This window comes from Doryrhamphus excisus, linkage group LG11 (genome assembly GCF_037039965.1).
Source record: "Doryrhamphus excisus strain RoL-2023G ecotype Guam linkage group LG11, RoL_Dexc_Guam_v1.1, whole genome shotgun sequence".
In the NCBI taxonomy this organism is placed as follows: Eukaryota; Metazoa; Chordata; class Actinopteri; order Syngnathiformes; family Syngnathidae; genus Doryrhamphus; species Doryrhamphus excisus.
In genome coordinates, this window is record NC_136367.1 from 1,798,831 (window position 1) to 1,826,653 (window position 27,823).

Consider the following 27,823-nt stretch of genomic DNA (forward strand, 5'->3'; position numbering starts at 1 on the left):
GTCGCTCCGCTCACTCAACAAGCGTGCCCGGGACGAGGCGGTGGTCCCGGCGTCGTCCTCAGTCATCACCGCCGATGGGAACTAGCATAAGGTTCTTTTGTGAGACAAGCCCTTATCCCGTACTGCCTTAAACCTTTCCATCTGGAGACCTCCATCTGAGCCCGCGTCTCTCCTCCAGTAAACTGAGGAAGAGGATGACACATCCAGAGATGAGACGTGTTGGTCCTGTCAACTTGGACAAGGACATTTATTGTTATTGAACTCATCCACACACAATGTCCGCCATGTTTGTTTCTTCAGTGGTGAGTGCTGTTATTCGATTGTCATGGATTGGCTTTTTTGTTTATTCTATGGATTCCTTCAGCAGATTTAAAGGGGCAGTGTCCTTTTTTTTTAATTACATCCTCTTCAGTCCGTCCCAGACTGAACTTCAGCTCCAGTTTTCATACATTTTCAATCACAATGAATGTTTATTACAACGCTCTATGTTATATATAGTATCTAGTTATTCATATTTGTTGACTATGTTGCACTTGTGCTGACTAAACAAGTCAGTCATATTGTTATCATTAGATTCCTGTCACAACAAAGACTGTCCACACATAAAAAAAACAATATGAGTCCAGGAAATGTATTCTGCAATGAAATATTACTTCCTGAAAAACACACATACACACTGTATTATGGTCAGTGATTTTAGGATACGAGTGTGTTGTTTTTCTTTGTCTCCTCACAAAGCAGCACGGCCTCAGTATAATACATATGTTGTTGTTGGTGCGCTTGTATGATGCTGACTGTAGAGTTAAACCATCTAGAATGGTCTCTGAGGCCATTAATTCACATTTCAGTTGTTTTTGTACAGTGGAACCCGCTTATGTTGACGCCCATTGGACCGTTGTTGACAAAAGCTGTTGTCGATATATCCAAAACTAGCCATACGGGCGATAATAATGGGTGGTAATACTGCCGTTGTTTTATTTTGAAGCTTTTTTTGCACTGAACAGGAAGTCACTGTGCTGGGTAATTAGGTTGCTGTTTTGGTTTCATGCTGCTTTGCGATAATGATGACGTTAGCAATACTAAAACATGTAGAAGAGTTGCCAGGATAATGGGTGGTAATACTGCCGTTTTATTTTTAAGATTTTTTTGCACTGAACAGGAAGTCACTGTGCTGGGGAATTTGGTTGCTGTTTTGGTTTCATGCTGCTAAGCGATAATGATGACATTAGCAATACTAAAACATGTAGAAGAGTTGCCAGAATAATGAGTGGTAATACTGCCGTTGTTTTATTTTATTTTGAAGCTTCTTTTGCACTGAACAGGAAGTCACTGTGCTGGGTAATTAGGTTGCTGTTGTGGTTTCATGCTGCTTTGCGATAATGATGACGTTAGCAATACTAAAACATGTAGAAGAGTTGCCAGGATAATGGGTGGTAATACTGCCGTTTTATTTTTAAGATTTTTTTGCACTGAACAGGAAGTCACTGTGCTGGGGAATTTGGTTGCTGTTTTGGTTTCATGCTGCTAAGCGATAATGATGACATTAGCAATACTAAAACATGTAGAAGAGTTGCCAGAATAATGAGTGGTAATACTGCCGTTGTTTTATTTTATTTTGAAGCTTCTTTTGCACTGAACAGGAAGTCACTGTGCTGGGTAATTAGGTTGCTGTTGTGGTTTCATGCTGCTTTGCGATAATGATGACGTTAGCAATACTAAAACATGTAGAAGAGTTGCCAGGATAATGGGTGGTAATACTGCCGTTTTATTTTTAAGATTTTTTTGCACTGAACAGGAAGTCACTGTGCTGGGGAATTTGGTTGCTGTTTTGGTTTCATGCTGCTAAGCGATAATGATGACATTAGCAATACTAAAACATGTAGAAGAGTTGCCAGAATAATGAGTGGTAATACTGCCGTTGTTTTATTTTATTTTGAAGCTTCTTTTGCACTGAACAGGAAGTCACTGTGCTGGGTAATTTGGTTGCTGTTTTGCTTTCATGCTGCTTTGCGATAATGATGAAGTTAGCAATACTAAAACACGTAGAACAGTTGCTAGGATAATAGGTGGTAATACTGCCGTTGTTTTATTTTATTTTGAAGCTTCTTTTGCACTGAACAGGAAGTCACTGTGCTGGGTAATTTGGTTGCTGTTGTGGTTTCATGCTGCTTTGCGATAATGATGACGTTAGCAATACTAAAACACGTAGAAGAGTTGCCAGGATAATAAGTGGTAATACTGCCATTGTTTTATTTTTTTTATTTTGAAGCTTCTTTTGCACTGAACAGGAAGTCACTGTGCTGGGTAACTTGTTGAAACTCAGATGACCCAGCTCTGATGTGACCAAGCAAATAGTCATCATTAGCTTTTGTCAGTGATAAATTCACCCCCAGTGAATCCAAACAGTGTCTGGGGGGGGGGGGGGGGCAACAACAGGTGCTTCTTGGCGTGAACAAGTGTGTTGGGCGGTTGCGCCAGTAACCATTGGGGGGGGTAGTGTCACACGTGACTGTGTATTCTAGCTTCATCCTAAACCTTGCTTTAATAATGTTATGTTTGGGTGTCACCCCCACCCCCACCCCCACCCCCACACATTCATATGCACACACCTCATTAGGTAAACACAAAACAGATTGTTTGCATTCACAACACACCCTAAACACTTTAAAATGCTCTTAAAAGACTTCAAAAGGCTTTGTCGACATTTCTCACGGCCTCAGGCGCATGGCTCCGAAGTCGCTACATGTACATAACATGGATTGATACATGGATACATGCATTGCACATTTCTTTGTTGAGCGCTAGTGTCGGTATTTTGTTCGGTAACAAACTCTCAAGAAAAACAAACTCCTAGCTTGTACCACGAGTGAGTCTGTATTCATTTTCTGCCTATAATTTGATGTAGTTATGAAAAAACTTAAAAATAGTCGGGGTTGTAATAGCTCGTATTGGTACATGTTTGTATATTTCAAAGTTATACCTTTTGATGTGATGAGTTTACTGTTCTTTGTAAGATTACACCACGAGATGACACTGTTGTATTGAGTGTCTAGAGTTTTGACATAAAGGGCTCTAAGGCGCATCCCACACAGTGCACTTCTATGCGCAACCAATTTGGTAGGCTGGGCTGCGCCGAGATGGGCGTGGCGGCGCACCATCACCAGCTTGGCGCAGTGACGACTTCATGACAAAATAATTTGCAGATGGTGCGCTCAAAACTCACCAGCTCCGACCCGGTCTATTTTTGGCGCAGGTGAAGCGCATCCTGCGCAGTGGTAAAATGGCTGAAAAATTGGCTGGTAAAATGAATGAACGGGTCAAAAGAAATGGTTCTTTTTTGTGAACGGAATGAACAACCGCCCCTAAAATATCCGTTCAGTTCGTTCAGTTGCAAATGTTTTTTTCATATTTTTTTGCACTGAAGTTGAGTATTTTATTTTTTTATTGAAAAAAACACATTTAATATTTAATATAATATGCACTTGATTTTTAGGGCTATAGGGTTTGGGCTTTTTGGAAAGAAAAATGTTGACCAACCAAAGACCTGGTCCTGTGTTTGGGCAAGCAAACGGTGTCTGATAACAAAACAAAGTACTGTACATGCAAAGCAGTTTTAAGTGAAAGTACATTGATTTAGGGATATGTTTAATAGCCGGCGCCAGAGATCCGCTTACAGGCCACTCTGCCCAACCATCTTGTCTGTGAATCCCAGGTTCAGGGGTATGAAGAGTGTCTCTGTGGTGCCCACATGATCCGCTGGACTGTTCGTTGACCACACCCTCAGACGTCTCGCTTCCCCATTCGTCCTTCCTGTTAGTGAGTCACAATATCAGCAGACATTTCTGCTGATGAAGGCTGGCTGCCTTTCTGATAGGTTTGTCTATTGTTCATACCTATGGACAATTTGGAGTGGCTAATTAACCTAGCATGTTTTTTGGAATGTGGGAGGAAACCGGAGTACCCGGAGAAAACCCACACATGCACGGGGAGAACATGCAAACTCCACACAGAGATGGCCGAGGGTGGAATCAAACCCTGGTTCCCCGTAATTTAATTTAATTTAATTTAATTTAATTTAATTTAATTTAATTTAATTTAATTTAATTTAATTTAATTTAATTTAATTTAATTTAATTTAATTTAATTTAATTTAATTTAATTTAATTTAATTCAATTCAATTTAATTCAAATCAATTCAATTCAATTCAATTAATTTTAATTTTAATTTTAATTTTAATTTTAATTTTAATTTTAATTTTAATTTTAATTTTAATTTAATTTAATTTAATTTAATTTAATTTAATTTAATTTAATTTAATTTAATTTAATTTAATTTAATTTAATTTAATTTAATTTAATTATTTTTAATTTTTAATTTTTAATTTTTAATTTTTAATTTTTAATTTTTAATTTTTAATTTTTTATTTTCATTTTTTAATTTTTAATTTTTAATTTAATTTAATTTAATTTAATTTAATTTAATTTAATTTAATTTAATTTAATTTAATTTAATTTAATTTAATTTAATTTAATTTAATTTAATTTAATTTAATTTAATTTAATTTAATTTAATTTAATTTAATTTAATTTAATTTGTGGAGTTGGCATGTTCTCATGCATGGGTTTCCTCCCACATTCCAAAAACATGCTAGGTTAATTAGCCTCTCCAAATTGTCCATAGGTATGAATGTGAGTGTGAATGGTTGTTTGTCTATATGTGCCCTGTGATTGGCTGGACACCAGTCCAGTCCAAGGGTGTACCCCACCTCTTGCCCGAAGACAGTTGGGATAGGCTTCGTGACCCTCGTGAGGATAAGCGGTAGAAAATGAATGAATGAATGAATGTTTTTGGTTTTGTTACCTTTACAACTTCTGACAGTGGAAGGTGAAATATACTAAAAAATACTCTGTGGTTGAGCTTATTAATTTTACTAGCTCAGTGATGACATAGTGAACCAATTACGTTGATGATTCGACGGATCAGTCATCTTTTTCAGCGGTTCGAAAGTTTGCAATGTGAATCTTGAAAAGCAAGGACGGTGGCTTCCATGCGCTATTTTTTCTAGACTGAATACAGAACTCCCTTCATGACATACTGGACAGCTGTCACAGTAACCTCATTACCTTAAAACCATGGCTGCAGACAGAACCAGACTGTCTGAGGTCTGTCTGCTCCCGTTGAGCTTCCCGGATGGACAGGCTGTCCAGCAATTGGTGTTAAAAATATCGAACTGCAAGTGAACCCACAAGAGGTGCGGTCCCTTTATTTGGACAGGTTGTGTCATGCAAAAATGCATCCATGTTGAACTAGCTCCAAAAGTGTTGGCGCTATGTGTGGGAATACCTGTTGTGTTCTGAAAGAGACATCCTGTTTGATACCAGCACAGCTTTTGTCTACCACCCCGATATCAATTATTGACATTATAACATCAGACCAGGGCTGCATTGGGGAGGATCCATTAGACGCCGATAAGATTATTTTTTTATACATTTCACAAATTTTTGTTTAGGGGTGTCCCGAACTAATCCAGACACTAGCCACGTTTACATGAGTTTTTCTCTTTCCGAATTGAATCTTTCCGAATGACCTTTCCGAAAGCAATGGTATACATGGAAAGGAATATATAAGATAAGCAGCGGAAAATGAATAAATTAATTAATGTCAGGGCTGCACGGTGGACGAGTGGTGAGCGCGCATGTCTCACAGCTAGAAGACCCAAGCTCAATTCCACCCTCGTCCATGTGGAGTTTGCATGCGTGTGTTTTTTTATCCGGGTACTCCGGTTTCCTTCCACATTCCAAAAACATGCTAGGTTAATTAGCCACTCCAAATTGTCCATAGGTATGAATGTGAGTGTGAATGGTTGTTTGTCTTTATGTGCCCTGTGATTGGCTGGCCACCAGTCCAGGGTGTACCCCGCCTCTCGCCCCCCGAAGACAGCTGGGATAGGCTCCAGCAACCCCGGAAGACAGCTGGGATAGGTTCCAGCAACCCCTCAAGACAGCTGGGATAGCCTCCAGCAGCCACAAAGACAGTTGGGATAGGCTCCTGCAACCCCACAAGACAGCTGGGATAGGCTCCAGCAACCCTGAAGACAGCTGGGATAGGCTCCAGCACCCCCGCGACCGTCGTGAGGATAAGCGGTAGAAAATGAATGAATGAATGAATTTTAGAGCCCTCTGGACATGAAGTAACACCCCTATAGTGAACTTTATACTCATATTACCCAATCCGTGACCATGGTCAGTTTTTGTTCAAGTTTAGGGGGGGGGAATAAATATAAAAATATAAAAATATAAAAATATAAAAATATAAAAATATAAAAAATATAAAAATATAAAAATATAAAAATATAAAAATATAAAAATATAAAAATATAAAAATATAAAAATATAAAAATATAAAAATAAATTTATATAAATATAAAAATATACAAATATAAATATAAAAATATAAAAATCTAAATATAAATTTATATAAATATAAAAATATACAAATATAAATATAAAAATAATATAAATTTACATATATAAAAAAATAAAAATATTGATAAACTGAGGTTTTACTGTCCACATCAACAACATCTCTAATTGGTGATATCCTTCTCTCTTCTTCAGGTCCTGTGGACGTTGGTAGTTGAAATCTCAACCCGGGTTTTGACTACAGCTGACCCGCCCATCCTCTCCCCTCGTCACTATCAGTACATAGACCCAGACTCGGGCGCCCAGCTGGTCTGCGACAAATGCCCGGCCGGTACTTATGTGTCTATCCACTGTTCCCCAACGTCTATTCGGGAATGCAACCCGTGCCCAGCTGGCACCTTCACACGCGGTGAAAACGGTGTCGCCCAATGCCATCGTTGCCGGACTCCATGTCCTGAAGGCCTCATTGAGAAAGAACCCTGCAGTGCCACCCAGGACCGTGTGTGTACATGCCCCTCTGATAGCTTCCTGTCTGGGGAAGGAAACACAGAGTGTAAACCCCACTCCAAGTGCCCCCCGGGTACAAGAGTGAAAAAACGGGGTAGCGAAACAGAAGATGTGCTTTGCAAACCGTGCACCAAAGGAACTTTCTCCCGTGGGGGGGGGGAATCGAGCGCACTCAAATGCCAAGCCCACGTGGACTGCCGAGCGCGGGGGCTCACGTTGCTCACAGCGGGGACAAGAGAAACTGATAACATCTGTGGACCCCCGTTTACATCTTCCCCCACTCCATCTACATCTTCATTGCTGGTACCGGAACATCACAAAGGTGAGGAACACTCCATCCATTCATGAAACTACTTCAACCCAAACACTCTTTCAAGGGAATAACATTCTTCGGCATGGTAACAAGCTGTTAGCTTCTCCTAGCTTCAGGAATGCTACTACTAGCGGTCATTAGGAGGTCATCCTCAGTTTCACGTTGGATGGGGAAACATGAGCAATTCTACCCTCTCCATTTTTATTTTCTCTATCCGTCACCCTCCTCGTCATTTCTCTTGTTAGTCAGCGGGTCATTTCTGGGAATCAACCGTCTGTGCCTGGTATCCACTCCACCCCCGCGCCCCTCCGCGGACCCTCACACCTATAATACTGTCACTACTATTTGTGTTGGCATGGGATCGATGACTCTGTTACGTCATCACATTTCGGTGGGAAAGAGTAAAGACTCAACAACAAAGAATTGAATTGTGTTAAAAGTCAAAATATATTTTATAGTTATTGCTATTTTAAGAATGTATTGCAGTTTTTAAAGCGTCATAAATCTCACGTCATGTCCAACAAAGAGTGGTTGTAGATCTTAACATTCAACAACAACTAAAGCATGGAATCATACCAGGAAAAAGATGAATGTCATGCATTAAATTTTGATAGGCTTTTTAAAATGTCACACAATATATGGATAAAATTGGTGGTATTTTTGGTAAAAAAAAAAACACAATGGTCATTTACATGAGTGATTTTCAACCACTGTGCCGCAGCACACTAGTGTACCTTGAGAAACCGTCTGGTGTGCCGTGAGGAATTATCCAATATCACTTTTTATAATTAACATTTATTAAAAATCATTTGTAAATATTATGTCAATAGCCATTATGTCAATAGTATACATTATAGTATATAGTATAGTATACATTATCTCAAACTCAATTTACTTGGGGGCCACTGGAGCTAGGGTCTGGACGAGACTGGGCCGTATCAGGTTTTCAAAAAAAAAACAAAAAAATGAATAAACTTTGCTTTGGTTTCGATTTTCTACAAGAAAAGCTCTGATAAAACATTCCACTGTTATCAAATATCTTAATTTGTATTTTTCTGCACAAAATAAGATGAAAAACCTTCAACTTAAATAGCCAAAAACGTACCACTTCCACACAGATAGGGAGGTTAACTATTAACAGTTATTTAACCTTTAACACAGGGGTCTCAAACATGCGGCCCGCGCAAGTTTGATATGGATGCTGTATGGTATCATGTACCCAGAAAAAATTATTACGTTTGATTAATGTTCACGTTAAAGGTTAAATAACTGTTAATAGTTATCCTCCCTATCCGTGTGGAAGTGGTAAGTTTTTGGCTGTTTAAGTTGAAAGGAAATAACTCGAAGGCTACCGTTTAGGTCGCTAGCTCTCTAGTTTGCGAGTTAGCATGTGTCTCAAGACCCTGCAGTTGCGCAATATGTTGTAAATAAAAAGAGTATAAATGTGACTATAGTCGTGTTTTGTCATGTCTACAGGGCTCTAATAATGCTTTGTTCATTTTAATATGAAATAATAATTTGTCTACCCACCAACTATATGTGGTTTCTTAAGTTTTTATTATTTGCCGTTTTATTATTATTATTATATTTATTTATTTATTACTGATTGATTTTCTTTATTCTTGATTTGTTTATTTATTAGTCAAATCAAGCTAGCGACCTAAACGGTAGCCTTCAAGTTATTTCCTTTAAACTTAAATAGCCAAAAACTTACCACTTCCACACGGATAGGGAGGATAACTATTAACAGTTATTTAACCTTTAACATGAACATGAATCAAACGTAATCATTTTTTCTGGGTACATGATACCATACAGCATCCATATCAAACTAACATTAGACTTTCATATCAAGGCGGGGGCCTGAAACTAGTGTCAAATGTGGCCCGCGGGCCGCATGTTTGAGACCCATGATCTTTATCATACATCTGTTTCCTTTTCATGAATATCTCATTCAAGGTTTCAAGAGTCACTCAGCAGCCATTCAACTGAGAAAAAGCCAAGATGGGAAACCAGACATCCACACTATTCCACCCACTCGGGAGCCGACGTCATTTCCTCCCACGGCTCTCAAACAACACGTGGATCATACTCACCAATGGGACCAAACAGATCCTAACCTTTTGCATGGACCTAAAAAGAGGACCGCAGAAGGATTAGAAGGTTCAGACATCAGGGTCGGTACGGGTATCAGTAAGATCGCTGTGGAGTTGAACAGAGGCGGTGGAGCTTGGGTGTCCAACTACAACAGAAACATTCGAAGAGGATCCCCGCGGCCGAGCACCCACGATACCTTCGACATCAACGAGCACCTACCCTGGATGATCGTTCTGCTGCTTCTGCTCGTCCTGGTGGTGATTGTGATGTGCAGCGTGAAGCAGAGTTCCCGTGTGCTCAAGAAAGGCCCGATGCAGGACCCGAGTAGCATCATGGAGAAAGCGCTCCACAAGAAACCGTCTGTGCCTCCGGTTCCGGTCAAAGAGAAGTGGCTGTACTACTCCAATGGACAAGGTTAGTGCGTTACACCATATTACTCCGCATTTTAGAGCCCTCTCGACAAAAAGTAACACCCCTATAGTGAACTTTATACTCATATTACCCAATATAGTAGACATAATAAGAGAAAATAAGATGTTTTTATGCTGCATGGTGGATGAGTGATGAGCACAAGGGCCTCACAGCTAGGAGACTCGAGTTCAATTCCACCCTCGGGCATCTATGTGTGGAGTTAGCATGTTCTCCCCGTGCATGCTTGGGTTTTCTCCGGGTACTCCGGTTTCCTCCCACATTCCAAAAACATGCTAGGTTAATTAGCCACTCCAAATTGTCCATAGGTATGAATGTGAGTGTGAATGGTTGTTTGTCTATATGTGCCCTGTGATTGGCTGGCCACCAGTCCAGGGTGTACCCCGCCTCTCACCCGAAGACAGCTGGGATAGGCTCCAGCGCCCCGGCGACCCTCGTGAGGATAAGCGGTAGAAAATGAATGAATTTTAGAGCCCTCTCGACAAAAAGTAACACCCCTATAGTGAACTTTATACTCATATTACCCAATATAGTAGACATAATAAGAGAAAATAAGATGTTTTTTGCATGGCAGACGAGTGATTAGCACAAGGGCCTCACAGCGAGGAGACCCGAGTTCAATTCCACATTCGGCCATCTCTGTGTGGAGTTTGCATGTTCTCCCCGTGCATGCGTGGGTTTTCTCTGGTACTCCGGTTTCCTCCCACATTCCAAAAACATGCTAGGTTAATTGGCGACTCACCCTGAAGACAGCTGGGATAGGCTCCAGCACCCTTGCGACCCTTATGAGGATAAGCAATAGAAAATGAATGAATGAATGAATGTTTAGACCATAAAAAACCTGTTGTAATGTCATTAGAGACCTCTAGTCATGAAATAACACCCCTACAGTCACTTTTACATTTGTATTCCCCAACATAGTTGACCTAATAACGAAAAAATAAGCCATCCTGAGGGCTGCACGGTGAGCGGGTGGTTAGCGCGCAGGCCTCACAGCTCGGCCACTCGAGTTCAATTCCACCCTCGGGCATCTATGTGTGGAGTTTGCATGTTCTCCTCGTGCATGCGTGGGTTTTCTCCGGGTACTCCGGTTTCCTCCCACATTCCAAAAACATGCTAGGTTAATTAGCCACTCCAAATTGTCCATAGGTATGAATGTGAGTGTGAATGGTTGTTTGTCTATATGTGCCCTGTGATTGGCTGGCCACCAGTCCAGGGTGTTTTTAGTGTTTTGAGTGACGTCACCACTGTAGAACCGTTGATCAATACCGTCCCCGAGGTGAGGAGAGCAGCGGTTACACAAGAAGGACCCGTCACGGCACCACATACACAATTCTCAAGTTTCAGCAGTCATGCCTTTCTGCCTGTCTTCTATTCTCGCCTCCTATGTTCAACCCCCCCCACCCCCCCCTTCTTCATGCTGTTTTCTTAAGCATTCCTGTTTCTGCTTTCTTTCTTTGCATTGTGTCTCTTATCAATTCTTACGTTTGCAGCAATAACTTCCTGTTTCTGGGTGAGCTTTTCTTTCTCTCTGTGTCTCATTCCTGTTGACACAATAGCAAGAAGTAACAAGAAGTAACAGGTGGAGAGTTCAGTTTCACACGGAACCAACCAAAGACACGTTGAACTTTAAAGCAGGTTGCGTGTTCGCTGCAGTGAAGCTCCGGGATCGACCACCAGGGAACTGGAATGATCTGGTTTCAGCTGCATGCAGCATTCACGGGGTCAAACGGGAGATGGACGGAATCAAGTGAAATAGATTGATGTAGTATTTATGAATAAGTTACTTTACGGAATACATACTGGTGACATTTGATTGACAGTTCAACACATCCGAGGGTTTTATATTGTTTTATATTGTCTTTGTTTTTTCATGCAAAATGATTGTTTACGATGAAAGTATATAAAATAGCATGCTAGGTTAATTAGCCACTCCAAATTGTCCATAGGTATGAATGTGAGTGTGAATGGTTGTTTGTCTATATGTGCCCTGTGATTGGCTGGCCACCAGTCCAGGGTGTACCCCGCCTCTGGCCGGAAGACAGCTGGCGGGTGCTGGAGCCTATCCCAGCACCCACCGCGACCCTAATGAGAATAAGCGATATAGAAAATGGTTGATGTATTTACAATTCTCACATTTAGAGCTACCTGCACGGTGGACCAGAGGTTAGTGTGCTGGGCTCACAGCTAGGAGACCCGAGTTCAATTCCACCCTCTACATGTTTTCCCCGTGCATGCATGGGTTTTTCTCCGGGTTCAATTTAAAAAAAAAATTAAATTTTTAATTTAAAATTTAAAATTTAAAATTTAAAATTTAAAATTTAAAATTTAAAATTTAAAATTTAAAATTTAAAATTTAAAATTTAAAATTTAAAATTTAAAATTTAAAATTTAAAATTTAAAATTTAAAATATTATTCAAAAAATAATCTATCTCTGACCAGTCCAGGGTGTACCCCACCTCAAAGACAGCTGGGATAGGCTCCAGCACCCCCGCGACCCTCATGAGGAAAAAGCGGTAGAAAATGAATGAATGAATGAAATATTATTAAAAAAATAATCTATCTCTGTCTATATGTGCCCTATGATTGGCTGGCCACCAGTTCAGGGTGTACCCTGCCTCTGTCCTGAAGACAGCTGGGATAGGCTCCAGCACCCCCAGCAACCCTCGTGAGGATAAGCGGTTGAAAATGAATTTTAGAGCCCTCTACACATGAAGTAACACCCCTATAGTGAACTTTATGCTCATAATACCCAATGTACTTCTTCAAATGTACTTCTTCCCTGAGATCATATTTCTCCTCTCTTGTAGAGAAGTAAAGGTAAATATCAGTTCCCAACTAAAAACATGGAATCGAACTCGGGTCTCCTAGCTGTGAGTCCCTCGTGCTAATCCCTTGCACACCATGCAGTGTAAAAACATCTTATTTTCTCTTATTATGTCTACTATATTGGGTAATATGAGTATAAAGTTCACTATAGGGGTGTTACTTCATGTCTAGAGGGCTCTAAAATTCATTCATTTTCTACCGCTTATCCTCACGAGGGTTGCGGGGGTGCTGGAGCCTATCCCAGCTGTCTTTGGGCGAGAGGCGGGGTACACCCTGTGGACTGGTGGCCAGCCAATCACAGGACACATATAGACAAACAACCATTCACACTCACATTCATACCTATGGACAATTTGGAGTGGCTAATTAACCTAGCATGTTTTTGGAATGTGGGAGGAAACCGGAGTACCCGGAGAAAAACCCACGCATGCACAGGGAGAACATGCAAACTCCACTCAGAGATGGCCGAGGGTGGAATCGAACTCGGGTCTCCTAGCTGTGAGTCCTTCGCGCTAATCCCTTGCACACCATGCAGTGTAAAAACATCTTATTTTCTCTTATTATGTCTACTATATTGGGTAATATGAGTATAAAGTTCACTATAGGGGTGTTACTTCATGTCTAGAGGGCTCTAAAATTTATTCATTTTCTACCGCTTATCCTCACAAGGGTCGCGGGGGTGCTGGAGCCTATCCCAGCTGTCTTTGGGCGAGAGGCGGGGTACACCCTGTGGACTGGTGGCCAGCCAATCACAGGGCACATATAGACAAACAACCATTCACACTCACATTCATACCTATGGACTGAATTCACATTCAGTAAAAGTGATTCCTTATCGAGGTCAACTTGCCAAATCCCTGAAATATATAAAAGGTACTTTCCAGCGTTGGTACATTGTGTGCACGGATGTTCTTCCGACTTTATGACTACTGCTTGCGCCCATGTGTATGCATTTAAATTGGAGATACACGCAAAAAGACATTTTACACTGCCATTTACCTTGTGGAACAATAAATACAACAGCTTTTTAATCCTTTCAGTGTGCGTGGCCGACTCCCCTTGGAGGTTGTAATACCTGTTTACAACAAAAACAATAAAGGGCGAAAGAAAGGGGAAGAGAAAAGAGCTCCCACGTGCATAGCTTAGCATTTAGTTGAGAGCCAATTAAGTTATTCCCTTTGTATGCTAGCTGCAAGTTCCATGCCCGGCCGGGGCCCGGACACTAGCCATTAGGGATGGCCGGTGCTTCGCTGATCGGGAAAAATCAGGAATTCTCCGTATTGCTAAGTAACCCCTGACTTATTGGGATGTAGGCATGTGTTCCCAGACTTGGATCAGTAAGCTTCTGTACAGTTTTCAGTTGATGGCGGTGGATGCAACGACTGGTTCAAGACTCTTCATCCTTGAGAACCCTGGTCTCCTAGCTGTGAGGTCTGCGCGCTAACCACTCGACCGCCGTGCAGCACTGTATCTGAACACATTAATTTAAACATTTTTGGGTTAAAAAAAAAATCGTGCGAGAGGCGGGGTACGCCCTGGACTGGTGGCCAGCCAATCACAGGGCACATATAGACAAACAACCATTCACACTCACATTCATACCTATGGACAATTTGGAGTCGCTAATTAACCTAGCATGTTTTTGGAATGTGGGAGGAAACCGGAGTACCCGGAGAAAACCCACGCATGCACGGGGAAAACATGCCGAGAGTGGAATTGAACTTGGGTCTCCTAGCTGTGAGCCCAGCACGCTAACCACTGTACCACCGTGCAGCTAGTTCTAAATGTGAGAATTGTAAATACATCAACCATTTTCTATATCGCTTATTCTCATTAGGGTTGCGGCGGGTGCTGGAGCCTATCCCTGCTGTCGCATGCACAGGGAGAACATGCAAACTCCATGCAGAAATGGCCGAGGGTGGAATTGAACTCGAGTGTCCTAGCTGTGAGGCCTGCGCGCTAACCACCTGCTCACCGTGCAGCCCTCAGAATGGCTTATTTTTTGTTATTAGGTCAACTATGTTGGGGAATACGAATGTAAAAGTGACTGTAGGGGTGTTATTTCATGACTAGAGGTCTCTAATGACATTAAAACAGGTTTTCTATGGTCTAAACATTCATTCATTCATTCATTCATTTTCTACCGCTTATCCTCACAAGGGTCGCAGGGGTGCTGGAGCCTATCCCAGCTGTCTTCAGGCACCCTGGACTGGTGGCCAGCCAATCACAGGGCACATATAGACAAACAACCATTCACACTCACATTGATACCTATGGACAATTTGGAGTGGCTAATTAACCTAGCATGTTTTTGGAATGTGGGAGGAAACCGGAGTACCCGGAGAAAACCCACGCATGCACGGGGAGAACATGCAAACTCCACACAGAGATGGCCGAGGCTGGAATCGAACATGGGTCTCCTAGCTGTAAGGCCTGCGTGCTAACCACTAGACCACCGTACAGCCCTGCCGAGAAGTTATTTCAAGAAAAATGTTACAGTCTTAACGAAAATGCATGTCTATGACGTCATGTACACGCGTGAGGAAAACATGGGAAAAGAACCACACAAGTAGTATTCCATGCTCGCTCATATAACTCACAACATATACTGTATTTCCAAAGTGAGATGCAGAAATTCCGATAAACAAATAGTACCTGCCCGCCATTCTTCCTTGTTAAACACGCTTAATAATGCCAAGTTCTGTACTGGGGCACAGCAGGGTGCCAAGTGTTAGAAACTCTTGCGGGCTGCAGTACCAGGGTGGGCCGGTGTTTAGAGCAGGTTTCCATTGGGTGGTACACCCACACACTCTCACATTTAAAGTTATGTGTTCTCCACTTGGGTATAAATGCAGTGGAATTCACAAAATGTGACATACGTGTGGACATCATGCTGAACAACATGAAAAAGTATGTCTAAAATGTATAAAATGATATATGATAAAATGATAACAGACCAGGGTTCAATTCCATCCTCGGGCATCTCTGTGTGGAGTTTGCATGTTTTCCCCGTGCATGCGTGGGTTTTTTCTCCGGGTACTCCGGTTTCCTCCCATTCCAAAAACATGCTAGGTTAATTAGCCACTCCAAATTGTCCATAGGTATGAATGTGAGTGTGAATGGTTGTTTGTCTATATGTGCCCTGTGATTGGCTGGCCACCAGACCAAGGTGTACCCCACCTCTCGCCCTTGAAGACAGCTGGGATAGGCTCCAGCAACCCGGCGACCCTCGTGAGGATAAGTGGTAGAAAATTAATGAATGAATTTTAGAGCCCTCTCGACATGAAGTAACACCCCTATAGTGAACTTTATACTCATATTACCCAATATAGTAGACATAATAAGAGAAAATAGATGTTTTTACGCTGCATGGTGGGTGAGTGGTTAGCACAAGGGCCTCACAGCTAGGAGACCCGAGTTCAATTCCACCCTCGGCCATTTTTGTGTGGAGTTTCCATGTTCTCCTCGTGCATGCGTGGGTTTTCTCCGGGTACTCCGGTTTCCTCCCACATTCCAAAAACATGCTAGGTTAATTAGCGACTCCAAATTGTCCATAGGTATGAATGTGAGTGTGAATGGTTGTTTGTCTATATGTGCCCTGTGATTGGCTGGCCCCCAGTCCAGACTGTACCCCGCCTCTCGCCCTTGAAGACAGCTGGGATAGGCTCCAGCACCCCCGCGACCCTCGTGAGGATAAGCGGTAGAAAACGAATGAATTAATTAATTAATTTTAGAGCCCTCTAGACATGAAGTAACACCCCTATAGTGAACTTTATACTCATATTACCCAATATAGTAGACATAATAAGAGAAAATAAGATGTTTTTACGCTGCGTGGCGGACGAGTGATTAGCGCTCAGACCTCACAGCTAGGAGACCAGGGTTCAATTCCACCCTCGGAGGATAAGCGGTAGAAAATGAATGGTGAATATGTGTGTGTGGGGGTGGGGGGGGTTAGCGCAGCGGTCACAGCATCGGGTGAGGTGCGACGGGTTGTGGTGTCGTAACGCCGGACTGGCTTACGAGTGACTTCAGATTTCAAGGTACGTCATCACGTGTTGTTGCGCTGTTGAGTCGGTCTGCGCGCTCACCACTAGACCACCGTGTAGCTGTAAAATATTTGCACGCCATTTGTTTTCTTAATATTAAAAAAAGTGACGCCATGTGCATTTTCTTAATCTATGAAAACACATCCAGTGTCCCGTGTGCAATGACTTAGCACTGAAGAGCCGATGAGTCATTGTCTACACACACTTTGTCACTCCAGCGTTGCTTTTTTCACCAACAATACAAATGTCTCCATCTGTGCTGTTACCCATGGGACGGCTTCCCCTCCTGGGAGCTTCATGAACAAAGTACTCTGCATCAACAAATCATATATAGCGTGACACACAAACTTCCTCATGTAAAGACATAAACACATCTGCTGACTGGCACGCTGAATCATCACCAGACTTATATAGGCCATCCAAAAGTGTCCGACTAACAGGGACAGTGAGGCATACAGAGCGGGGGGGGGGGGGGGGGGGGGGGGGTTCTGCTGTCACTGCATGTTATTCCCGGCCAGGCGGCAGGCGTTTGACCCACAAGGCTGGCACGCGAGGTCCTTCAGGATCCACTCGAGTTTATTAATCTTTGGGTAAATAATGGATTGAGTTTGAGAAATGGTGTTTTTTTTGGGGGGGTCAGGATTAGTCATGGTTGCTTATGGAAAGTTGTGATATGTAGGTTCCCATAGTAAGCATTGATTTTAATGCAAATGTAAGCATGTGCACGCTACTCACGTGTCTGATTATATTAGCCTCTGGTGCTGTTTGTGTGTATTTTCATGTACATGTTTATGTGTGTGTGTGTGTGTGTGTGACATATATCCCGCAGCAGTGGCTTATCCATTTAATCTCTCAGAATCATCCGAGATTTGTGCATTTAGCATGTTTGCCACCGTTTAAACCAATCAGGGATCAACATGATGTGCATCAAAGTTGAGAAATAATTCTTTGCTCAGCTGCACGGCGGTCGAGTGGTTAGCGCGCAGACCTCACAGATAGGAGACCGGGGTTCATTTCCACCCTCGGTTATCTCTGTGTGGAGTTTGCATGTTCTCCTCGTGCATGCGTGGGTTTTTTATACGGGTACTCCGGTTTCCTCCCACGTTCCAAAAACATGCTAGGTTAATTAGCATGGTGACTCCAAATTGTCCATAGGTATGAATGTGAGTGTGAATGGTTGTTTGTCTATATGTGCCCTGTGATTGGCTGGCCACCAGTCCAGGGTGTACCCCGCCTGTCGCCCCCGAAGACAGCTGGGATAGGCTCCAGCACCCCCACACGACCCTAGTGAATGTTTAATAAGTGGGTGAGGAAAATTTAGGGCTAGGTGATCGGGTTTGTAGATTTGAAAAAACACAATTGAATCTGTAAATTCAATAAAAAAAATTTAAAATTTAAAATTTAAAATTTAAAATTTAAAATTTAAAATTTAAAATTTAAAATTTAAAATTTAAAATTTAAAATTTAAAATTTAAAATTAATATTCCAAAATTTTTAATAATTCTCAAATGCCGACCACCCTCGTGAGGATTTTCTTCCAGAAAAGCCACAGACCATCACACTACCACCACCAACATGCTAGGTTAATTAGCCACTCCAAATTGTCCATAGGTATGAATGTGAGTGTGAATGGTTGTTTGTCTATATGTGCCCTGTGATTGGCTGGCCACCAGTCCAGGGTGTACCCCGCCTCTCGTACAAAGACAGCTGGGATAGGCTCCAGCACCCCCTGCGACCCTCGTGAGAAATAAGCAATAGAAACTGAATGAATGAATAGTTAATGTCGACCAACTCATCAAGTCCTGGTCCTCCGTCTTCTTATTCAGGAAGGGTCTACGAAGGGTAGACTCACATGCCCAGACGCCCAAGGCTATTTGTATCAGGAAAGAATTCTGTTTGAATATCATCATATGCTGGCACTTGAAAAATACTAAGGAGAGTCGGTGACCGAACACGAGGAATTTGCCAAGTGGTCAAAACAACAACTGGACAAAGTGGTGAACCCCAAAGCCTGGTGTTAGCTGGATGCTATTTATAAATAAAATGTTGACAACATGCAGTGGCAGCTCTGTCCGAGGCGGGTGACGACAGATCCATTAGTCTGTCACATTTGCTGTACTTAAACTCAATGAACTCTTTGAATTGACTGGTGATAACACTTGACTTCAGGATGAAAACTAGCCCTGGTTTTCTTGTTCAAGTCCCCTTTCAATGATTAAGGATTAAACCCACTATAAAGATGATGAATTCCGTTTTTTTTTTTTTTAGGGGTGGACATCTTAAAACTAGTCGCAGCACACATTGGTCCCTTGTGGATCGATATCTACCAGTCGCTAGCCAACGCCACTGAACGTGAAGTGGCTGCCTTCTCCAACGGCTACTCGTCGGATCACGAGCGAGCGTATGCCGCGCTGCAGCACTGGACCATTCGAGACGGCGACGCCAATCTGGCAAAACTGATCAATGCCTTGCATCGGCAGCGCCGCATCGACGTGGTGGAGAAGATCCGGCTGGTCATGGAGGACAACCCACAGGTAGGAAAGATGGAGCGTGATCAGTTGTCTTAGATCTTTTTCTGTAAGATTGTATCGTTTGGCAGTTTATCCCGGGTACGTTCTTTCAGGAAAATATCAGTTCCCAACTAAAAGCATTTTTTTTGTGGGAAAAGCTACATTTCAAGCATAATTTTGTGTCATGAAAAAAAAAAGTTTGTTTCTGCCTTTCTCTGTTCTTTAGTAATCAGAAGTAGAACATATGTACATTTCAGGAAAATATCAGTTCCCAACTAAAAGCATTTTTTTTGTGGGAAAAGCTACATTTCAAGCATAATTTTCTTTAATCAGAAAAAAATTGTTTGTTTCTGCCTTTTTTCGTTCTTTAGTGATCAGCAGTAGAACATACATACGTTTCAGGAAAATATCAGTTCCCAACTAAAAACATTTTTTTTGTGGGAAAAGCTACATTTCAAGCACAATTTTCTCTCCTGAAAAAAAAAAAGTTTGTTTCTGCCTTTCTCCTTTCTTTACTAATCAGAAGTAGAACATATGTACGTTTCAGGAAAATATCAGTTCCCAACTAAAAGCATTTTTTTTGTGGGAAAAGCTACATTTCAAGCATAATTTTCTTTAATCAGAAAAAAAAAGTTTGTTTCTGCCTTTTTTCGTTCTTTAGTGATCAGCAGTAGAACATACATACGTTTCAGGAAAATATCAGTTCCCAACTAAAAGCATTTTTTTTGTGGGAAAAGCTACATTTCAAGCATCGTTTTGTCTCATGAAAAAAAAAAGTTTGTTTCTGCCTTTCTCTGTTCTTTAGTAATCAGAAGTAGAACATACATAAGTTTCAGGAAAATATCAGTTCCCAACTAAAAGCATTTTTTTTGTGGGAAAAGCTACATTTCAAGCATAATTTTCTTTAATCAGAAAAAAATTGTTTGTTTCTGCCTTTTTTCGTTCTTTAGTGATCAGCAGTAGAACATACATACGTTTCAGGAAAATATCAGTTCCCAACTAAAAAATTTTTTTTGTGGGAAAAGCTACATTTGAAGCACAATTTTCTCTCCTGAAAAAAAAAGTTTGTTTCTGCCTTTCTCCTTTCTTTACTAATCAGAAGTAGAACATATGTACGTTTCAGGGAAATATCAGCTCCCAACTAAAAGCTTTTTTTTTGTGGGAAAAGCTACATTTCAAGCATAATTTTCTTTCATCAGAAAAAAAAAGTTTGTTTCTGCCTTTTTTCGTTCTCGTTATTCCAACAAGTGAAAGAAAAACTGGAGGAAGTCGGTATCACGTGATGTTGGGGTTTACGTTTTACTGGGCATGCCCCATTGACTATTCTGGTTGATTATAGCGGCGCATGTAGACAAGAGATTGGAATATTCCTTTTCCATGCATACCATTGTTTGGAAAAGCCATTTGGAAAGATTCCGTTAAGAAAGAAGAAAAATTCCTCATGTAAACACAACCCGCCCAGGTACAGTCTCCATCTTTTATCACCATCCACTTAAAAAAAGACTAGCCCTGATCAACTGATCCAAGGTCAGACCTCTCACAGTTAAAGGATTTGTTCTCGTTTTCCGTCAGTGCAGACCTTTCATCAAAGCTTAATCATCAGCAGTTCATTCCATTCTCCAAGTGTTTCATTCATCACTGACTTTTATTGAAGGTCATACATGATTCATTGAGGGATTCATGCTGCTAGGAATGACCATCAAATGCCAAATGCATATTTCCAGCCAGGGAATTACTCTACTTCAGAGGGATTCGGTTCAGGGAAAGACAAAACTGTTTCACATAAGATCCATTCCGATTCCGATGTCGTAGTAATATGATAACTTAAGTGAGAACGCAGATTTGTAGTCTCAAATTGACCTCAAATGTGATTAGTCCTTTGAGAAACTTTGCTGATGAATCGTTTTTTAGGTACAATAGATTCCATGTTCATGAATGAGTTCAACAAAGCCGATATGATTGACAGGAATGTGCTCGTTACATAACAGCCAACTCTTATTGACTATTTAAAAGCTTCCCAGCTTCAATGGAACAACCGTCAGCTGGACAATTGATCATCACATTTTGACTAAAATATGACACATGAAGAATTACTGATCATAGTAATATGAATATTATGCCGTAATCTACACACACTACAGTATCAGCAAGTGAATAAGGTAATACAAGTGAACAAGATAATACATTTTCAAGAAAGATAATTCTATATTCTTTTAATGGTCTTCCAAAAGTGGTTTGATGCTGTTTGTGAAGTCAATTCAGTCAACATTTTCCAGCATGAAGATGAGTTGTACAATACCGAAAACTACACTATTGGATGAAGACACAGTATTAACAATATTGGTACTTGACATGGCTGCATCTCCGTATTGCCAGTTTTTCTTTTGTCCAGTCTTGAAATTTAGTTTGGATCAAAAACAAACTTTCCACAGCAGTCCAGTGCCGATTGGTCTCCTCCATTTTTTTTAATCGAAGAATTAAAAAAGCATTCGCTGAAAGAACGTACCCGAGATAAATTTAAACAGGAAAAGATCAAATTTAGGAAATTAATTCAGGAATTAGTCAGGAACTGATGTTTTCCTGAAACGTACCTATGTTCTACTGCTAATCACTAAAGAACGGAGAAAGGCAGAAACAAACTTTTTTTTTCATGAGAGAAAATTATGCTTGAAATGTAGCTTTTCCCACAAAAAAAATGCTTTTAGTTGGGAACTGATATTTTCCTGAAACGTACGTATGTTCTAATTCTGATTACTAATGAACGGAGAAAGGCAGAAACAAACTTTTTTTCATGAGAGAAAATTATGCTTGAAATGTAGCTTTTCCCACAAAAAAAATTTTTTTAGTTGGGAACTGATATTTTCATGAAACGTACGTATGTTCTACTTCTGATTACTAATGAACGGAGAAAGGCAGAAACAAACTTTTTTTTTCATGAGAGAAAATTATGCTTGAAATGTAGCTTTTCCCACAATAAAAATGCTTTTAGTTGGGAACTGATATTCTCCTGAAACGTACGTATGTTCTACTTCTGATTACTAAAGAACGGAGAAAGGCAGAAACAAACTTTTTTTTTCATGAGAGAAAATTATGCTTGAAATGTAGCTTTTCCCACAAAAAAATGCTTTTAGTTGGGAACTGATTTTTTCCGGAAGACGTACGTATGTTCTACTTCTGATTACTAAAGAACGGAGAAAGGCAGAAACAAACTTTTTTTTTCATGAGAGAAAATTATGCTTGAAATGTAGCTTTTCCCACAAAAAAATGCTTTTAGTTGGGAACTGATTTTTTCCGGAAGACGTACGTATGTTCTACTTCTGATTACTAAAGAACGGAGAAAGGCAGAAACAAACTTTTTTTTCATGTGAGAAAATCATGCTTGAAATGTAGCTTTTCCCACAATAAAAATGCTTTTAGTTGGGAACTGATATTTTCCTGAAACGTACGTATGTTCTACTTCTGATTACTAGAGAACGGAGAAAGGCAGAAACAAACTTTTTTTTTCATGAGAGAAAATTATGCTTGAAATGTAGCTTTTCCCACAAAAAAAAATGCTTTTACTTGGGAACTGATTTTTTCCGGAAAACGTACGTATGTTCTACTTCTGATTACTAAATAACGGAGAAAGGCAGAAACAAACTTTTTTTTTCATGTGAGAAAATCATGCTTCAAATGTAGCTTTTCCCACAAAAAAAATGCTTTTAGTTGGGAACGGATTTTTTCCGGAAAACGTACGTATGTTCTACTTCTGATTACTAAAGAACGGAGAAAGGCAGAAACAAACTTTTTTTTTCATGAGAGAAAATTATGCTTGAAATGTAGCTTTTCCCACAAAAAAAATGCTTTTAGTTGGGAACTGATATTTTCCTGAAACTTATGTATGTTCTACTTCTGATTACTAATGAACAGAGAAAGGCAGAAACAAACTTTTTTTTCATGTGAGAAAATCATGCTTGATGTGTAGCTTTTCCCACAAAAAAAATTTTTTTAGTTGGGAACTGATATTTTCATGAAACATACGTATGTTCTACTTCTGATTACTAATGAACGGAGAAAGGCAGAAACAAACTTTTTTGTCATGAGAGAAAATTATGCTTGAAATGTAGCTTTTCCCACAAAAAAAATTTTTTTTAGTTGGGAACTGATATTTTCCTGAAAGAACGCACCCGGGATAAACTGTTTTCTGGGTCCATGTATACGTGGCTAATGCTGCATAATTCTCCCCAATGATGAAGCCACTAACTTCCTGTCCCCTGAGCTTCGTAAATGTGTTGCGTCTCTTGTGGGTCAATGTTAGGGTTTCTGCATCTGCTCTCCAATGAGGTGCATGCGTGTGTGTTTTTTTTTTTTTTTGAGCGGTTACATCATCGATGCGTACATTTCACTCGTATCTCCAATCTGCCTCACAGTGAGCCTCTCCGCTGCTACCTTTAGGGCCCTCGCTGGGAACAACAAGAGCTCCTCTCATGAGCTCATCTCCAAACCAGTCCTTACTGGTTTCAACTGCACGTTCATTACCACTCCACAGACACACACACGTGAGGGGGGGGGGGGGGTTGGGGTCATGGGGAGAAGGACAAGAGACAGAGGACAGTGAAGAGAGCGAGGAAAAACATCTTCAACTAAAATGTATTATTTATTGTGTATAGTATTACAATAATACTATTTACATATTTACATACAGTATATACAAGCTAGCTAGCAATGCGGCGTACCACTAGCAACCAGTTTAAGACACATATGGTTGTTATAAGGTATGTGGAAGAAACCCCATCGTCTGATATCATTGATCCTTCATTCATTCATTTAACGATACCACAGTGCTTGATATAGTTTATTCTCAATGTATTCATGTATGAATTTGACTGAATACTCCAGTGTCTGATATCATTTATCCGTAATTCATTCATTTAATAATACCACCATACCTGATATCATTTATTTGGAATTTATTTCTTTATGATTTACATAATACTACAGTTTTTATTCTCTATGTATTCATTGATGATTTACTGAATACTAGTGTCTGATATCATTTATCCGTAATTCATTCATTTAATAATACCACCGTACCTGATATCATTTATTTTGAATTAATTAGTTCATGATTTACATAATAATACATTTTTTTTCTCAATGTATTCATTGATGATTTACTGAATACTAGTGTCTGATATCATTTATCCATCATTCATTCATTTAATAATACCACCATACCTGATATCATTTATTTTGAATTAATTTGTTTATGATGACAGTGTTTATTCTCTATGTATTCATTGATGATTTACTGAAACTCGTTTCTGATATCAATTATCCTTCATTTATTCATTTAATAATACCACCGTGCCTGATATCATTTATTTTGAATTAATTTGTTAATGATTTACATAATACTACAGTGTTTATTCTCTATGTATTCAGTGATGATTTACTGAATACTGGTGTCTGATATCATTATCCTTCATTTATTCATTTAATAATACCACCATACCTGATATCATTTATTTTGAATTAATTTGTTTATGATTTACATAATACCACAGTGTTTATTCTCTATGTATTCATTGATGATTTACTGAATACTAGTGTCTGATATCAATTATCCTTCATTCATTCATTCATTTAATAATACCACCGTGCCTGATATCATTTATTTTGAATTAATTTGTTTCTGATTTACATAATACTACAGTGTTTATTCTCTATGTATTCAGTGATGATTGACTGAATGCTAGTTTCTGATATCATTTGTCCTTAATTCATTCATTTAATAATGCCACCATGCCTGATATCATTTATTGTGAACTAATTTGTTTATGATTTACATAATACTACAGTGTTTATTCTCAATGTATTATTATTGAATTAATGCCACACTGACTGATATCTTTTATCCTTCATCCCTTCATCCATGCCTAACGTGCCCCCACAGTTTGACATCAACCAGCTGATGACATCAGTCAACGTAAGCCAAAGCCTAAGTCCCATCCACAAGCCTCCGGAGTCTCCCGGCAGCGTGGGGGGTGCGGTGGAGCAGTCGCCCGTGGACCGCACCAAAAGCTTCTTCCACGACGAATCGGAACCACTACTCCGTTGCGACTCCACCTCCAGCAAGGACTCTGCCCTCAGCAGGAATGGCTCGTTCATCACCAAAGGTGACTGCGGTCTTCAAACCAAGACCAGTTTTAACAGTAAATCTCCTGTACTTCACATGTTGGCCACTAGAGGGTAGTAGTAATCCAGGCAATACAGGTTGCAAGGATAAGGAGTCTGAATGGGGACATGGATACTAATTGTGGTTTTGGTTTTACCTGTGTCATCAACCCCCCACCCTCCCCCCAACACAGAGAAGAAAGACACGGTGCTTCGTCAAGTCCGCCTCGACCCATGTGACCTCCAGCCCATTTTTGACGACATGCTGCACATTCTCACCCCCGAAGAGCTCCACGTCATCGAGGAGATCCCCAACGCCGAGGACAAGCTGGACCAGCTTTTTGAAATCGCGGGGGTCAAAAGTCAGGAGGCCAGTCAGACGCTGCTGGACTCGGTCTACAGCCACCTCCCAGACCTTTTGTAGAGGAAGATGAAAAGGAGAAGATAGAAGCAGCACAAAGTCATGAAGTAACGTCAGAGGTATGATTGACAGGATGGCACATCTTCACTTCCTGCAATCATCTTTACTACTTTCACCTTTACTCTCTTATTTTGGTGACCATCATCCAACATCTTTACTTCCTGCAATCATCTTTACTACTTTCACCTTTATTTTGGTGACCATCATCTAACATCTTTACTTCCTGCAATCATCTTTACTACTTTCACCTTTACTCTCCTCTTATTTTGGTGACCATCATCCAACATCTTTACTTCCTGCAATCATCTTTACTACTTTCACCTTTACTCTCCTCTTATTTTGGTGACCATCATCCAACATCTTTACTTCCTGCAATCATCTTTACTACTTTCACCTTTACTCGCCTCTTATTTTGGTGACCATCATCCAACATCTTCACTTCCTGCAATCATGCAATCATCTTTACTACTTTCACCTTTACTCTCCTCTTATTTTGGTGACCATCATCCAACATCTTTACTTCCTGCAATCATCTTTACTACTTTCACCTTTACTCTCCTCTTATTTTGGTGACCATCATCCAACATCTTCACTTCCTGCAATCATGCAATCATCTTTACTACTTTCACCTTTACTCTCCTCTTATTTTGGTGACCATCATCCAACATCTTTACTTCCTGCAATCATCTTTACTACTTTCACCTTTATTTTGGTGACCATCATCTTTACATTAGTATGATGTTGGATGAATAATAATAATGGTCACCAAAATAAGAGGAGAGTAAAGGTGAAAGTAGTAAAGATGATTGCAGGAAGTAAAGATGTTAGATGATGGTCACCAAAATAAAAGGAGAGTAAAGGTCAAAGTAGTAAAGATGATTGCAGGAAGTAAAGATGTTAGATGATGGTCACCAAAATAAGAGGAGAGTACAGGTCAAAGTAGTAAAGATGATTGCAGGAAGTAAAGATGTTAGATGATGGTCACCAAAATAAGAGGAGAGTAAAGGTCAAAGTAGTAAAGATTATTGCAGGAAGTAAAGATGTTAGATGATGGTCACCAAAATAAAGGTGAAAGTAGTAAAGATGACAACCAATCAAGTCCTGGTCCACCGTGTTTTTTTTATGACTAAAAATTGATTACTTACGTTTGACATACACAGCCGATTGATTTCGTTGACGTCTCTATAAAAAATGGGACCGTTTATGTCGACAACCCGTTTATGTTGACCAGCGTCATGAGTAAATATGCAAACAATTGCTGGTTTAGTGTTTTGTTATGTCGACAATCGCTTACTTCGATGACATTCGGGGTGTCGACATAAGCAGGTTCCACTGCACGTTGTTGCTACATAAACAACAGCACTTTTATCGTAAACAGACGACACCTTTCACGGATGATACTGCACTTTTTGGCTTCAAATTGAACATTTCTGGATCCATTTTTCCCAGTTGTAGTTTGACCAACTCAACTTATGTGCCTGAACGCATCCATGTACTCATCGTTTCCACTCTCTGCTAGCTGCCTGGATGGATGTAGCATTGCGATACATGGATACATGCATTATGATATCATGCACTATGTGGCTTTGGCTGTTTGTATAGGACCGGTATATACAATATGTTAAAAACATCTCCAGTCTGCTTTGTGTGGAATGAAAGCCATGTATTCACCGTACACACTACACATGTAGCGTGCTATAATGCAATATTGACTTCATTTCCTGGTTTTGTGCATGTCCGAAGCACATATATTCACATTTAATGTGTTTATAAACAATATATACAATGTCAACATGAGTCAAACTCCTTGGATTGTGACAGGGATAATGAAATCAGAGAACGTGAGTAAGTTAACTTCCTGTTTTCTACTTTTTTTTTTAATTCCTTCAGTTTGTGTAGCATATTTTTTTGTATTGTGTTTTTTTCTGAATGGGCATTGTTGTGTAATTTCACCCCTGCTTGGCATGACTTGCATACATGCTAGTTGGGATGCCAGATACAGTTATATCTGCTATTCAAGTGCAGAAAAACAGTAAAAAAAAAACCTATAATACACCTCTCACGGCTATTAAGCACATTTAGAGTCAG

General features: G+C 40.2%; 1 protein-coding gene across 1 annotated transcript; it reads left to right on the forward strand.

Annotated features, from left to right (window-relative positions):
- On the forward strand, positions 1-26,453 carry tnfrsf21 (tumor necrosis factor receptor superfamily, member 21). Its single transcript, XM_058090546.2, has 6 exons — positions 1-302; positions 6,619-7,252; positions 9,203-9,754; positions 18,917-19,182; positions 25,094-25,316; positions 25,509-26,453. The coding sequence occupies exons 1-6, from the start codon at positions 276-278 to the stop codon at positions 25,736-25,738; spliced, it is 1,932 nt and encodes a 643-aa protein (XP_057946529.2). The 5' UTR covers positions 1-275; the 3' UTR covers positions 25,739-26,453.
- Positions 26,454-27,823: the final 1,370 nt, after the last annotated feature.